The 13,277-nt window shown below is 56.3% G+C and overlaps 1 protein-coding gene across 1 annotated transcript; it reads left to right on the plus strand.

The window, feature by feature from the left end:
* The first annotated feature begins 2,104 nt into the window (after positions 1 to 2,104).
* HCRTR1 (hypocretin receptor 1) lies at positions 2,105 to 13,184 on the plus strand. Its single transcript, XM_032160034.2, has 8 exons — positions 2,105 to 2,859; positions 3,001 to 3,179; positions 4,312 to 4,555; positions 4,918 to 5,033; positions 6,961 to 7,187; positions 8,431 to 8,552; positions 10,223 to 11,307; positions 11,412 to 13,184. The coding sequence occupies exons 1-7, from the start codon at positions 2,661 to 2,663 to the stop codon at positions 10,411 to 10,413; spliced, it is 1,278 nt and encodes a 425-aa protein (XP_032015925.1). The 5' UTR covers positions 2,105 to 2,660; the 3' UTR covers positions 10,414 to 11,307; positions 11,412 to 13,184.
* The last annotated feature ends 93 nt before the right edge of the window (positions 13,185 to 13,277 follow it).

Genomic DNA, 13,277 nt, shown 5'->3' on the forward strand with positions numbered 1-13,277 from the left:
TCACCTACCTGTGATTTCCAGAATCCCCAACCTTCAAACCTTTGCACCTGCTGTTTCCTGACCTTGAATGCCTCTCCTCGAATACCACAATCCCCCTTGCAGGACTACCTTCTTATTCTTCAGGTCTCCATGGAGATGCCCCTGCTCCAGGAAGCCTGTTCTCATGCCCTGGCTGAGTCGGTCTGTCCTCCTGTGCCCCACAGCCCCCAGGGCCCTCACACTCTCCTCACACCACAGGTTAATTGCCTGGGTGTGCACCTGCCTCCCCAGCAGCCAGAGAGATTTTGCAGGGGAGGGAGCCTCTGACTGGTAAGAGAGGCTAGAGGCCTGAGAGGGGCAGAGGCTTAAAGCCCAGCTCTGCCTCTGCTGTGCGACCTTGGGCAAGTCATTGCCCCATGTGGGTCCAGTGTCTTTATCTGTAAAATGGGGACAATAACGACCACCTCACCAGGCTGATATGAAGATTAAATGAGAGCAGGCATCATATGCGTTGTACATTGTACAAATGGTAGCTGTATTATGATAACTCATCGCCTGGCACACAGCTTAATAAATCGTTATTTGTGGAATTAACGAACCCCCACTTCTGTCCCCACCGGCGTCCTTGATTTTTGGGGGGAATAGTAGGTATAATAAAAAGAGGAACTGGGGGCAGATAGGATGGGGGGCTGGGAGATGGGAGAGCAGGGCTCTCTGGCATCGTTGGGAGCTAGCTGTTCCAGCAGCATCCGGGGCTAGGCTGGAGGCGGTGCAGGCATCCTCTCTGTCTCACTCCTGTGACCCACCTGTGCCATCCTCCTCCTCAGTTAGGTGAGGCAGCAAGGAGAGGCGGGGCTGGGCTCCACCTCTGCACTGTAGCCCTCTGAAGCTGCCAGGCCCGCCGGCACACATTAAGTGCGCCCAGAATGCGGGGTGGCCGGGGGCATAAATGTTGAATGAATGAGGATGGAATGAATGAACGGATGGACGCATGAATGGAGGTGGGATGGAAGCGCGAAGTGGGAGGCGAGAAGGAACGCGAGTCTCCCTCCGCCCTGCGGGTCTCGGGGCTGGAAGACACGGAGCAAAGACCGTCTGGGGGCTCCCACCCCGCCCTGCCCCTCCCGCCGGCCCTCCCTCCCCGCAGCGCGCAGCCCGGCGGAGCCCGCGCCGAGCCACAGCCCGCGCAGTTGCCGGGGATCGCGCTCAGCCCCGCGAGCCGAGGCAGCGCAGCCTAGGGAGGGGGCTGCCCCGACCCCCTCCTGCAGCCCCGGCCCCCAGAGGCTCGGCCTTCCTCGCAGGAAGGCGAAGTCCCCGGTGCCAGGTCCGGGGACCAGCAGCCGAGAACACCCGGGTCCCGGAGCCAACAGGTGCGGGGTGTGGGGGACCCCCAGGCCCGGGATGGGGGTTCCAAAGGACCCGCGGCGAGGGATGGGAGGAGCCAAGAGTCTCGGGGGGTAACCTGGGTGCTGGGAGACCGGCTCCTCGGCCAGCGCGGCTCTCCTCCAGGCAGGCTCCGAGTGCCCTCGCTCCCCGCGCCTTCCCGGAGCCCCCGGCAGCCCCCGAGGTGCAGGAAGGTCCTGCGGACGGAGCGGGCCTACCGGCGTTCAGTGGGGTATGAAGGCGTCCCCTCCCCTTCCCCAGGGGTCTCCAGGGATCCGCAACCCTCCGGCACCTGGCCGGGGTCGTCCTAGCCCAGCCGGCGGAAGGAAGGGCTGAGTGCGGGAGGAGGGAGGGGCGGGGAGCTGGGCTGGCTGGATTTATGAATGGAGAGCGACCCGCGCGCCGGAACAGCGGCTCCTGGCGGCCGTCGGGGAGCGTCGCGGCCCTGGGGACCCAAAGGGGGCCTCTTAGGGGGCCTGGATGCTCCCCTTGCTCCCAAGGGGTCGTCAGTCCCTCCGCGCACCACCCCCACTGTGTGTGTGTTGTATGTGTACGTGTCCGCGCGTGCCCACCGGAGGGTCTGGCAGGTATGGCGGGTGGGGCTTGGGTCTCTAATACCTCCCTTGGCCCGTTTTCCCAACCCAAAGTTAAAGCCTCTGAACTGGCTCAAGAAATGTTTGCAATCGGGATGGCTTCTCCTCCCAAATCTATGGTGTCTGGTGGGTTCGAACAGACCTGGCTTAGGAGCTTTGTGACCTTGAGCAAGAGACTCAATCTCTCTGAGCTTCCGTCTCATCTGCAAAGCAGGGTACCCTAATAATGGTAACCAGAAACGCCCCGAAACTACCTTCTCGTACCAGGTTCTTGGTGAAGCACTTGGCACTCATCGGAGCTCATTACTCCTCATCGTGGCCCCGTAAGGTAGGTAGGGCTGTCACCCCATTAGACAGATGGGGAAACCGAGGCTGAAAGAGGCCAGGTAAGCTACCCAAGGCAACTGGTGTGGAATTGGGATGCCACCCAGGTCTGTCTTCCTCCACCAATTTCATGACTGTGAGAATTAAGAGGGAACTTATATGCAAAGTGCCTGTCACACTCCCTAATGTTTCCTTCCTTCTCTCTTTCCCCACTCCCTCCTTTCCTTCCTCCCTTCAGGAAGTTTGGGGCTGAGACCCAAAAAGACCTGGGGTGCAAGCCTCCAGGCACCCTGAAGGGAGTGGGCTGAGGGCTGGCCCGGGTTCCCTCCTCTCCCTCTGCAGAGCCTAGGATGCCCCTCCACTGCAGCAGCTCCTGAACTCATGGAGCCCTCGGCCACCCCAGGGGCCCAGATAGGGGTCCCCCCTGGCAGCAGAGAGCCGTCCCCTGTGCCTCCAGACTATGAAGACGAGTTTATCCGCTATCTGTGGCGCGATTATCTGTACCCAAAACAGTACGAGTGGGTCCTCATCGCGGCCTATGTGGCTGTGTTCCTCGTGGCCCTGGTGGGCAACACGCTGGGTAGGTCCAGGGCTTGCCCGGCAGTGCTTCTGGCTTTCCCTGGGGATTGAAGGGCGTTGTGTGGGGGGAGGAGCTGGCTGATTGGGCAGAACTAGGATGGGTGCGGCTCTGCCACCCGCTTCACCCCGCTGCACCCTGCAGTCTGCCTGGCTGTGTGGCGGAACCACCACATGAGGACAGTCACCAACTACTTCATCGTCAACCTGTCCCTGGCTGATGTTCTGGTGACCGCCATCTGCCTGCCGGCCAGCCTGCTGGTGGACATCACTGAGTCCTGGCTGTTCGGCCATGCCCTTTGCAAGGTCATCCCCTATCTACAGGTGAGCTCTGCCCAGGCACCCCTCACCACTCCTTGTCACACCTGTACAAAACCCACGGCCTTGCATAGGTCTCAGTGACCCCCAGACTTGCCTGTCAGACAGGACAGTGGCTCGTGACCCCTGAAGTGTCATCCCCTGCTGCTAGCAAGGGCAAGCCACCAGATCAGACACTCGAGTACACAGACACAACCCCACACACTTATAGAGATCCCCTCCTGGTCACAGCCACGGACGTATACATAGACACGTGTGGACACATATAGTCACCTCCAGGTACACAGGCACACCGTCAAGGAGAGAGGCACCAGCCCACAGTGACACATACACAACACCCTGGGCCTGCTCCCCAATCCCAAAGGGGCAGACGTGGGGGCCTGATGGAAACAGCCTTCTCCTCTCCCTCCTGCACTGGCCAGGAAAGACCCCAGTGGTGGAAACCAGGATGTCCAGATGGGGTTAGTGGGGTGGAAGGAAGGCTTCTCTCGGTTTGTATCCTGTGATCCACTTCCTGCACCCCAGAGGGCAGGGGGCACCCCTAGAGGCAATGCCCACACACCTCTGGCCCAGACTCATCTCTGCCTCCCAGAATGAGGGCTTTTTCCTAACTGCCTGGGGAAGGGATGGCATTCCATGGCAGAGATAAACGCCTCTTGGATTTCCCACTATTTTGAGGCTCCCCACTCAACTGGTTAACTCTGGTGACCCTGAGCATAAAGACAGATGGATGAGGGAATTCTGTGCCTCAGTTTCCTCATCTGTAACAGGGGGGCAAGAGCACTTACTTTGTGGGATTGTCATGAGGATGATGAGAACAGTGCCCAGCACATAGTAAGTTACGTAGGTGCAAGTTATTCACCAGAGGGGTGCACCTACCATGTGCCAGGTCTAAGGCTGGACATTGTTTATACATGATTTCACTTATTCTCGCAAGAATCCTGCCAGGTAGATGGTGTATTCTCATTCTGTAGACGAGGCTCAGAGAGGGTGAGTGACTTGCCCACATTTACACAGCCAGTAGGTGGTGGAGTCAGGATTTGCACTGCCCTGCACCTGCCGTCAGCCTCCTCACTCACCTACTCTCACATCTCTGGGTGGCCCCCAAAATGACCGACGTTGTGTCCCCACGGGGCAGGCCGTGTCCGTGTCAGTGGCAGTGCTGACTCTCAGCTTCATCGCCCTGGACCGCTGGTATGCCATCTGCCACCCACTGTTGTTCAAGAGCACAGCCCGGAGGGCCCGTGGCTCCATCCTGGGCATCTGGGCTGTGTCGCTGGCCGTCATGGTGCCCCAGGCTGCAGTCATGGAATGCAGCAGTGTGCTGCCTGAGCTAGCCAACCGCACACGGCTCTTCTCGGTCTGTGATGAACGCTGGGCAGGTAATGGTGGAAGCCTCAAGCAGGCATCCCCTCAGGTGGGCACTTCGGGAGCATGTACCCCTAGGGCAGGCATCTAGCAGGGTCCCTTCCAAAGTGGGAAACCCCAGGGCAGGTATTTCCCTAGGGGACAGCCTAGACTGGCTCCTGCCAGGGATACTCGCAGGGTGGGTGCCTCCCCTCATGTAGACATCTGCTCTAGTGTAGACGTCCTTCCAGGAGGGACACCCCAAGTTGGACAACTCCAGGGTCTCTGTCTGTCATGGTGGCTGCTTTGGCCCTAGTCAGGACAGGGTGGCATTGCTAACCAGGGCAGGGTGGGGCTCACAGATTGGGCCTGACTCTGCATCTCTTGACCCCTGCAGATGACCTCTATCCCAAGATCTACCACAGTTGCTTCTTTATTGTCACCTACCTGGCCCCACTGGGCCTCATGGCCATGGCCTATTTCCAGATATTCCGCAAGCTCTGGGGCCGCCAGGTGAGGCCCACTCTGGTGTCACTGTGTGGGCTGGGGGGCGGTGGGGGACCACTGGTCTAACTGAGTAGGCAGTCCTCTGCCATCAGCACATGCCATCTTGGCTGCAAGCAAAGAGAGAGGAAGCCCAGAGACACGTCAGACTCAAGGCCAAAGGCACCAGTGGCTACCCTGGAATGGAAGAGTAACACGTCCTTCTAACATTAGCGGCTGCCGTTTATTGAACTATCCACTCCCAGATAGTCTTGCATCCCCTTAGCCACCATATATTACCCACATTAAATATACAAGAAAACCGAGACCCAGAAGATCAACGTAACTTCCCCCAAACCACTCAGCTAGTGAGTAGATGAGGAACTAAAGCCCGGATCTGTGAGCTCCCACTGCTCAGTTTAGTACCACTGCGACAATAATAATAGCAACTCCATGTTGCCTGCCAAATTAGGCACTTTGCATCCAATGTCTTAACAACTATCTAACAAAAGAAGCAACGTTACCCACGTCACAAATGCCAAATAAGGGCAACCGACTTGCCAGATTCAACAGCGGCAGAGCCTTCTGGTTCCAGGGCCTATCTTCTTTCCTGCATTACAGACTGACCCACGGTGGGTTTCCTAGGTTTTTGGGGGGCAGGGGTGCTCAGGGGCCCTTGGCCTAGCGAGTGGGAGTCCTGGATTGGCGTCTGGGCGGTGAGAAAAGGCAGGCCAGAACATGACCAGGCTCAGGAAGGGACTCTCACACTTGGGGATGTCACCTACATTCCACAGGAAGTACTGGCTTGTACCCAGGCCATGCCGAGCAGTGGGTGGGGACACGTACTGGCTGTGACCCAGGTCCTGCCTTGGAGGAGCACCCAGTCCAGTAGGGCCCTTCCTGGCTGGCCACCCCTGCAGTCCACCAACACTCATCATCTGCTCCCCACAGACCCCCCCAACCAAGCAGGACACAGGTGCGATCTCCTCATTTGACAGACATGAAAGCAAGGCTTAGAAAGGAAAATGAGGTGGCCAAGGTCACATAGCCCACCAATGTCTGAGCGGGCTCTAGACCCACGTTTCCAGAACTCTAGCCCCATGCCCCTCTGTGGTGGGTGATTTGAGTGTCCGGTGGCAGGAGAGCCTTCTCCAGGAGTCCAGAACCACCCCAGGCTTATGGGCAGTGGCCCAGGCCATTCCATGCTGCCCACCTGCTCACCCCTTGCCCAGGCCTCCTCACAGTCTGGTATGACCCACGGGAGGCACAACTCACCCCCGCCCCTACCCTCAAAGATAGTGTTGGAGATTTAGGGAGGATGGATGGGCAATTGAGAGGATGGGGCCTGGGGTCTTGTCAAGGGTCCCCACCTCTTTGAGTCTTAGTTGCCTCATCTATACCTAAGGACCAATAATATCTTTCCACAAGGTGTGTTGCAGGGGATTTCACAAAGAGCTAATGGAAAATGAAAGTCTAGGCTGGGCTCAGTGGCTCACACCTGTAATCCCGGCACTTTGGGAGGCTGAGGCGGGCAGATCACCTGAGGTCAGGAGTTCAAGACCAGCCTGGCCAACGTGGTGAATCCCCGTCTCTACTAAAAATACAAAACTTAGCCTGGGTGGTGGAGCACACCTGTAATCCCAGCTACTCGGGAGGCTGAGGTTGAAGAGATCCAAGATTGCACCATTGCACTCCAGCCTGGGTGACAAGAGTGAAATGCCATCTCAAAAAAAAAAAAGAAAAGAAAAGAAAAGAAAAAGTGAAAGTCTATCGTTCACTCTCAAGCCCAGAGTGTTAGTCTTTATCATAAACATTAGACTCCTTCCTCTCGCAAGGGTTTTATCCCTTTGCCCATCTCCACCCTGCCCAGGGTCCAGCCTGGCGTGGGCTCCACAAAAGGCAACCACCCTCCCAAGGTGCTGTACCCACCACTGCTGTCTCTATGTGTGCTGGACAGATCCCCGGCACCACCTCAGCACTGGTGCGGAACTGGAAGCGTCCCTCAGACCAGCTGGGGGACCTGGAGCAGGGCCTGAGCGGAGAGCCCCAGCCCCGGGCCCGCGCCTTCCTGGCTGAAGTGAAGCAGATGCGTGCGCGGAGGAAGACAGCCAAGATGCTGATGGTGGTGCTGCTGGTCTTCGCCCTCTGCTACCTGCCCATCAGTGTCCTCAATGTCCTTAAGAGGTGAGAGCGCGGGGCATGGTTGGGGTGGGGAGAAGTTTGAGGTTGGGGAAGGAGCTCTCCTTGCCTGGGAGAAAGACCTGGCTCCACCCCTTCTCCACTATGTGATCTTGGGCGGGCCATTTCTCTTCTCTAAGCCTCCATCTCCTAGGGCTATCGTGAAAATTCACGCATTCATTCACTTAATCATCACATTTTAGGGGGCTGGAAATACAGTGAACAAGTGCATAAGACAGACAAAGTCCCTCCCTTCATGGAGGCTGCATTCTAGCGGGAGAGAAGGGAAGTAAACAGAAAAATCAATGTATATTATAATGTCAGGCAGTGATAACTGCTGGGAAGAAAAATAAAATAGGACGGAGAGTGACCATGATAAGGGTTGGTGGGTTTTTGCTTTTGCTTTAGATACAATGGTTTAAAAAAAGCAGGGGGCCAGGTGCAGTGGCTCACATCTGTAATCCCAATACTTTGGGAGGCCAAGGAGGGAGGATCGCTTGAGGCCGGGAGTTCAAGATCAGCCCAGGCAACATAATGAGACTTCGTCTCTACTAAAATTCAAAAAATTAGCCAGCCATGGTGGCATGTGCCTGTAGTTCTAGCTACACAGACTGAGGTGGAGGAATAGCTTGAGCCCAGGAGGTCGAGGCTGCAGCGAGCCATGACTGCACCACTGCACTCCAGCCTGGGTGACAGAGCTGTCTCAAAAAAAAAAAAAAAAAAAAAAAGCCTTTCCAAGAAAATGACATTTGAGCAGAGACTTGAAGGAAGTGAGACAGCTAACCATGCACGTGTCTGTACGGACAGCCAAAAAGGGTCACAGGGCGCCGGGGACAGAATGCAGGCTATTGGACAGAGGACAGTTTCACTTAGAGATTGTGCTTGGCCACTTCCTGGTTGTGTCATCTTCGGCATGTCACTTTACTTCTCTGAGCCTCAGTTTCCCTAATGGAAAAATGGATGATGTCTATGACTCATCATGTTGCTGTGAGGATGGATGAGAAAGTGGATGGGAAGCCCCAGGGGATCCGATGGCCAGGAGGCTAGAGATGCCCATCGTGGTGCTTGATGCCCTCCATGCTTGAGAACCCCAAACCCTGGCCAAGACCTCAGGTACAGAAGGCCAGGAAACATGGACGGAAGTGGGCAGTAGGAACTCTTGCACTTTACAGCTCAGGTTCTGTGAGCAGCACTCCGATACATGCACACACAACTACCCCATTTCTGACGCTCCTCCACCCGGGCCTAGGGTGTTCGGGATGTTCCACCAAGCCAGCGACCGTGAAGCTGTCTACGCCTGCTTCACCTTCTCCCACTGGCTGGTGTACGCCAACAGCGCTGCCAACCCCATCATCTACAACTTCCTCAGTGGTGAGCGGGCTGGGGATGCTAAGTGACTGAGGGTGGCCAACAGTCCACGTGACAAGTCTCCCCATCCCCAGGCCAGGGCCCAAATAAAGGATGGTGGGCGAGGATGTACCTGCTGTGGGCACAGTGATCCTGCTCTGGGTGGACCCACCCCCAGCAGCCCTGGCCTGAGTGGGAGACGGGCCACACTCCCCACGGTGGCTGGCAACCAGGATCCAGTTTTGCAGATTCTGCAGACCAGTGAGTGAGTGGAAGGGCAGGGGCTAGGGCAGCTCACCCCCACTCCCACCCCGGGTGCAGGCACAGCAAGACCTCCAATCAGCTCAGGCAGAGGAGTCCACCCTTCCCGGAGGGAGTCAGACCTGTGGGAGGAGGGCCCTGGAGCCCCTGCCTGAGGAAGGATTGCACAGTCCAGGTGTCGGGGCTAACGGAGGGTCACTGGCAGAGACAGGCCAGGCCCAGGAAAGGGCTTCACCGGCTCAGCTAGACACACACTGGCAGAGCGACTGGAATCTCAGGGGTTGTTCCCTTTGGAAGTCTTCCTCCCCTGCCGCCCCCACTCCCACTCCAGGCCTCTCCTCTCTGCTGTCCCACAGTGCCCACCCCCCGCTCTACCTCCCAGTCTCAGGGTGGTAATGGCGCTGAGGCTGAGCTCAGCAGAAGCGTGACTCACCAGCCCTCTGACTTTGGGAATAGACTTCCAAAGAACAGGTCCAGATGACTGTTCAAGCCTGGACAGAAATAATCTTTGAGGAACTATTAAAAGGTTAAAGAAGGGATCAGGAGACAATAGTATAACCCTCACTGAGACTCAAGAATTACTCAACAAGGCTGGCTGTGGGTTTCCAGCTCAGAAAAGAGAACAGATGATGAGCTGTGTGGGGAGGGGAGGGCAGACAGACTTACTGACACATATGCCTTTGTTTGGCCTATATTTACTGAGCACCTACTGTGTGCTTGGCCCTGTGCTGGGCACCAGAGAGGCTGGCAGGCTAATGACACATGATCAAAGGGGCTTCAGCCTGACAAAATCTGTTTCTGTGGTATACTTGGGCTGAACAAGGTGGTGTGGCGTTCCCTCCTTCCCTCCTCCCCCTTGAGAAGGGCTTTGGAGTTAGAATTGGGTTCAGCTTCTGGCTGGGTGGCCTTGGGCAAGCCACTGTACCTCTGTGCATCTCATCTGTGAAGTGAGGATAAAGGACTGCAGCCTTTCAGGGTGCTGGGATGCTCTGGGCGACAGAGGCCGAGGCACCCAGCACAGCGTGACTGCCAAATGCAAAAGGGCTGCTGCTGCCGTCATTTTCATCATCAAAGGCAGAGAGGATACAAGCCTCGAAACAGATAGTGACCCCCACGTACACACCAAGGACAGCAGAGGTGATCCGAGGCCCCTGAGCCAGACACCACGTTTTGAGCCAGCCTCTGAGCCAGAGCACAGTCAAGGAATCAGATGGCAATTGCGTCTCTCCTTGGGAACCCGCTCCAGGGCTTCTGTCCTCTCTCCCTGGCGGTGCCGAGGTTGCCTCAGGGCTCTCCCTCCCAGCTCTATCCCTCCCTCCCTCCCCGCCCCCTCACAGGCAGCTTGGCTGGAGCTGCGTGGGTGTCCCTGGGCTCAAGGCCCCTTCCTGCTGCATCTGTCTCCTTATGGCTGTGTCTTTTGTTTCCCAACCAAGGCAAATTCCGGGAGCAGTTTAAGGCTGCCTTCTCCTGCTGCCTGCCTGGCCCGGGTCCCTGCGGCTCTCTGAAGGCCCCTAGTCCCCGCTCCTCTGCCAGCCACAAGTCCTTGTCCTTGCAGAGCCGATGCTCCGTCTCCAAAATCTCTGAGCATGTGGTGCTCACCAGCGTCACCACAGTGCTGCCCTGAGCGAGGGCTGCCCTGGAGGCTCCAGCTCGGGGGATCTGCCCCTACCCCTCATGGAAAGACAGCTGGATGTGGTTAAAGGCTGTGGCTTCAGTCCTGGGTTTCTGCCTGTGTGACTCTGGATAAGTCACTTCCTCTCTCTGAGCTTGTGTCCCCTAAGCAGGGTTGATGTGAGGATTAAGCATGCTAAAGCAAGTGGAAAGCTCCTTGTAAACTGTGAAGTGTTGTGGACATGATTATTGTTGTACTTCTCTCATTTGGCCATACCCCACAGTATAATCTGGCCCCATCATCCTTCCAGAGCTTGGCCATCCTCCTGAAGACCCCTTTCCTACCCAATTACAGGCCTTCCCTGGAGTCTGCTCTAGAGGTCCCAACAGGCATTTCCATCTGGTTCCATGGCTCCCTGAAGCCCAGGGCTGCACTTGGCCAGCTGTTGATGCCTGTGTGAACTAATCTGGGCCCAGCCTTTCTCCAGTGGGCCACAAGCGCAGCCCCACCCTAACCAGGTGCCAAGGGCACACACCACAGACCCGACCTTGTTGGCTTTGTGGTGTGATAAAACACTCTCCATGGCCGCTTGGCACAGAGGCCAGCAGCCCGAAGCAACTGTAATTAAAAGCCTGGCACTGAATGTTCCCTTTCCTTGTCATTGCACAAAATCTGTGCTGCTTAGGTTAGGAGCAGAAGGTGGGGAAGCTGGGGGGAGGGAAGACAAGAAGGCACTAGAATGCTCTTATCTGCTGACCTCCCACCCCCACCACACGGGATCCCAGATGGACTCAGCCAGGCCTCGGCACATATGGTGCTGCCTCCTCACGCGGTGCCAATCCTGTGACGCTGGGACCTCGCCCCTTGACACAACTGTCTGCTCACAGGCCCAATGGCCTGAGGAAGGTAAGGGGGGCCGGGTGGGCAGATAGTGGGTTAACGGGCTGATCTACTGTTATCTTCATCTTCTTGGAAACCAGGGCTTGCGTCTATTTTCTATGAACTCACAGGATAAAAAGAGAAAGCCACAGACTTGGCCAGACATGCTCCGTCTGCCACTGAGATGATTTTAAGGCTGCCAAAGGCCCTGAGCCTTGTTGCCAGAGCGGGACGTGAAGCGCAGTCTGAAGTGCTACTCTGCTGAGAGGAACAGGGATCTCTGGCAGGGGCCAGCTCTGCTATGCATATACCACCAGGTCTGCTTAACTTGATTAATGGAGCTGTGGGCTCCCTCTGACCTCAACTGTCAAGAACGTGGGCAGAGCCTTGGTGCTGCCAGGGACCCGGCCCAGGAGTGTTGGGCACTGCTCCTCCTAAGCACCCCGCTTTACCCAGAGCAGGTGGAATGTGTGGTCTAAGTATGCCACCTGCTCTCCACACGACTTACCAGCCCAGCTCTCTGTGGACGGGGCAGAGCTCCAGCTGCTGCCAGGATGGACTCTCCTGCCCATTCCACACTCCCACTGGCCTTAGGATCCAAAGCGGTTGGCACAGTGCATAGGTAGGCTTGGAGGTGAGTGTGCAGAATGAGGTATGAGGGCTGGCCCCCAAGCTCAGAACCAACCGTGCTTACGAGATCAATCCAGGTCTTGGGCTCCTCAGCCTCAGCTGAGCACAAAGGTGAGAGACTACAACTGGCACCATTGGGTTTCAGCAGACACTTGGTTCAGTGGGAACAAAGGAACAGGCACTGCTCCTGATGGCTGCACGCTCTGCTGGCTGAACCCAGCACCATGGGGGGCTTCAGCCCTCCACTTTGGGGGACTCAGATAAACTGAAGAAACTTCAGGGGAGGTGACCAGGATGCCGAGGGGAGAGCTGCTCAGTGAGGGACTGCTCAAGAGCCCAGGGCTATCTGGCCCGGGGAAGGGAGGACTTGAGGAAATGTGGTATCTGGGGTAGGCTCCACTATGTAGAGGGTTGGCATGCATAAAGGATGATGTATGTCCTGGGAGGCCCACAGAGAAAACCACAGCCAATGGTGGTCTCTTCAAGATGGCAGGATTTAGAATCCACATCAGGAAGCTGTTTCTGCCAGTCATGGAGGAAATGGGCTGCCTGGAAAGGCACTGAGTTCTTTGCCTTTGGCGAAGCAGAGGCCAGACGCACACGGAGCTATGAACGGAATTTCAGCTCTGGATGGGGGCTGGCCTCTGGGAACTGGATTCCATCTAATGCTGGGATTCTAGCACTACAGAGCCCAGAGGAGAATGCAGCTGACCTGGCTAAGCCCGACACACTGCTGGGCCTCACTGACCTGCAAAACAGTCAGTTACTTCCAACTACCCACTGCAGGGAGGACAGCCCTGCACAGGGCCTCAGAGCTCTTTATCTCAAAAAGCCAAAAGATAATCACCATTACCCAGAATAAAGCCCCCTGGCAAACTAGAATGTCTGGTGTCTTTGGCTTTTGATTGAAATGTGGTCAGCTCATTACAGACACTCGGTGTAGACTGGGTATTATGCTGATCTAAAGATCTGACTTACAAGTACAGACGTCTGTGCTTAATAAAAGTGGGGGGAACGTTATGACTTAATAAATGGAGTTTGTCTGGAAGATAAAACTAGGGCCTGAGAAAATAGAAAAGGCCAGGCTATGAAGTTTGAGGTAGCTGCTTTCAACCCAGAATGCCAGCCCTAAAACTGCTATGAAATAGCTTCCTGAATAGACCTTCAGGCCGTACTGAACTGAACCCGGCAGGCCCCTCAGCTGGCTACCCTACACTTCACTTCCCTCTGGCAGTGGAGAGGAGCCCCACATAGGCCATGTCCCCCCAAGCTGCTGCTTTCTGCATGGCTTGGTGTATAGGATGTACTTAAATAGTCCCTAAAAGAATGAGTGGATGGACCTGTAGCTGAGAAATCACGGTGGAAAA

Source organism: Hylobates moloch, unplaced genomic scaffold, assembly GCF_009828535.3.
Source record: "Hylobates moloch isolate HMO894 unplaced genomic scaffold, HMol_V3 SCAFFOLD_8, whole genome shotgun sequence".
Lineage (NCBI taxonomy): Eukaryota > Metazoa > Chordata > Mammalia > Primates > Hylobatidae > Hylobates > Hylobates moloch.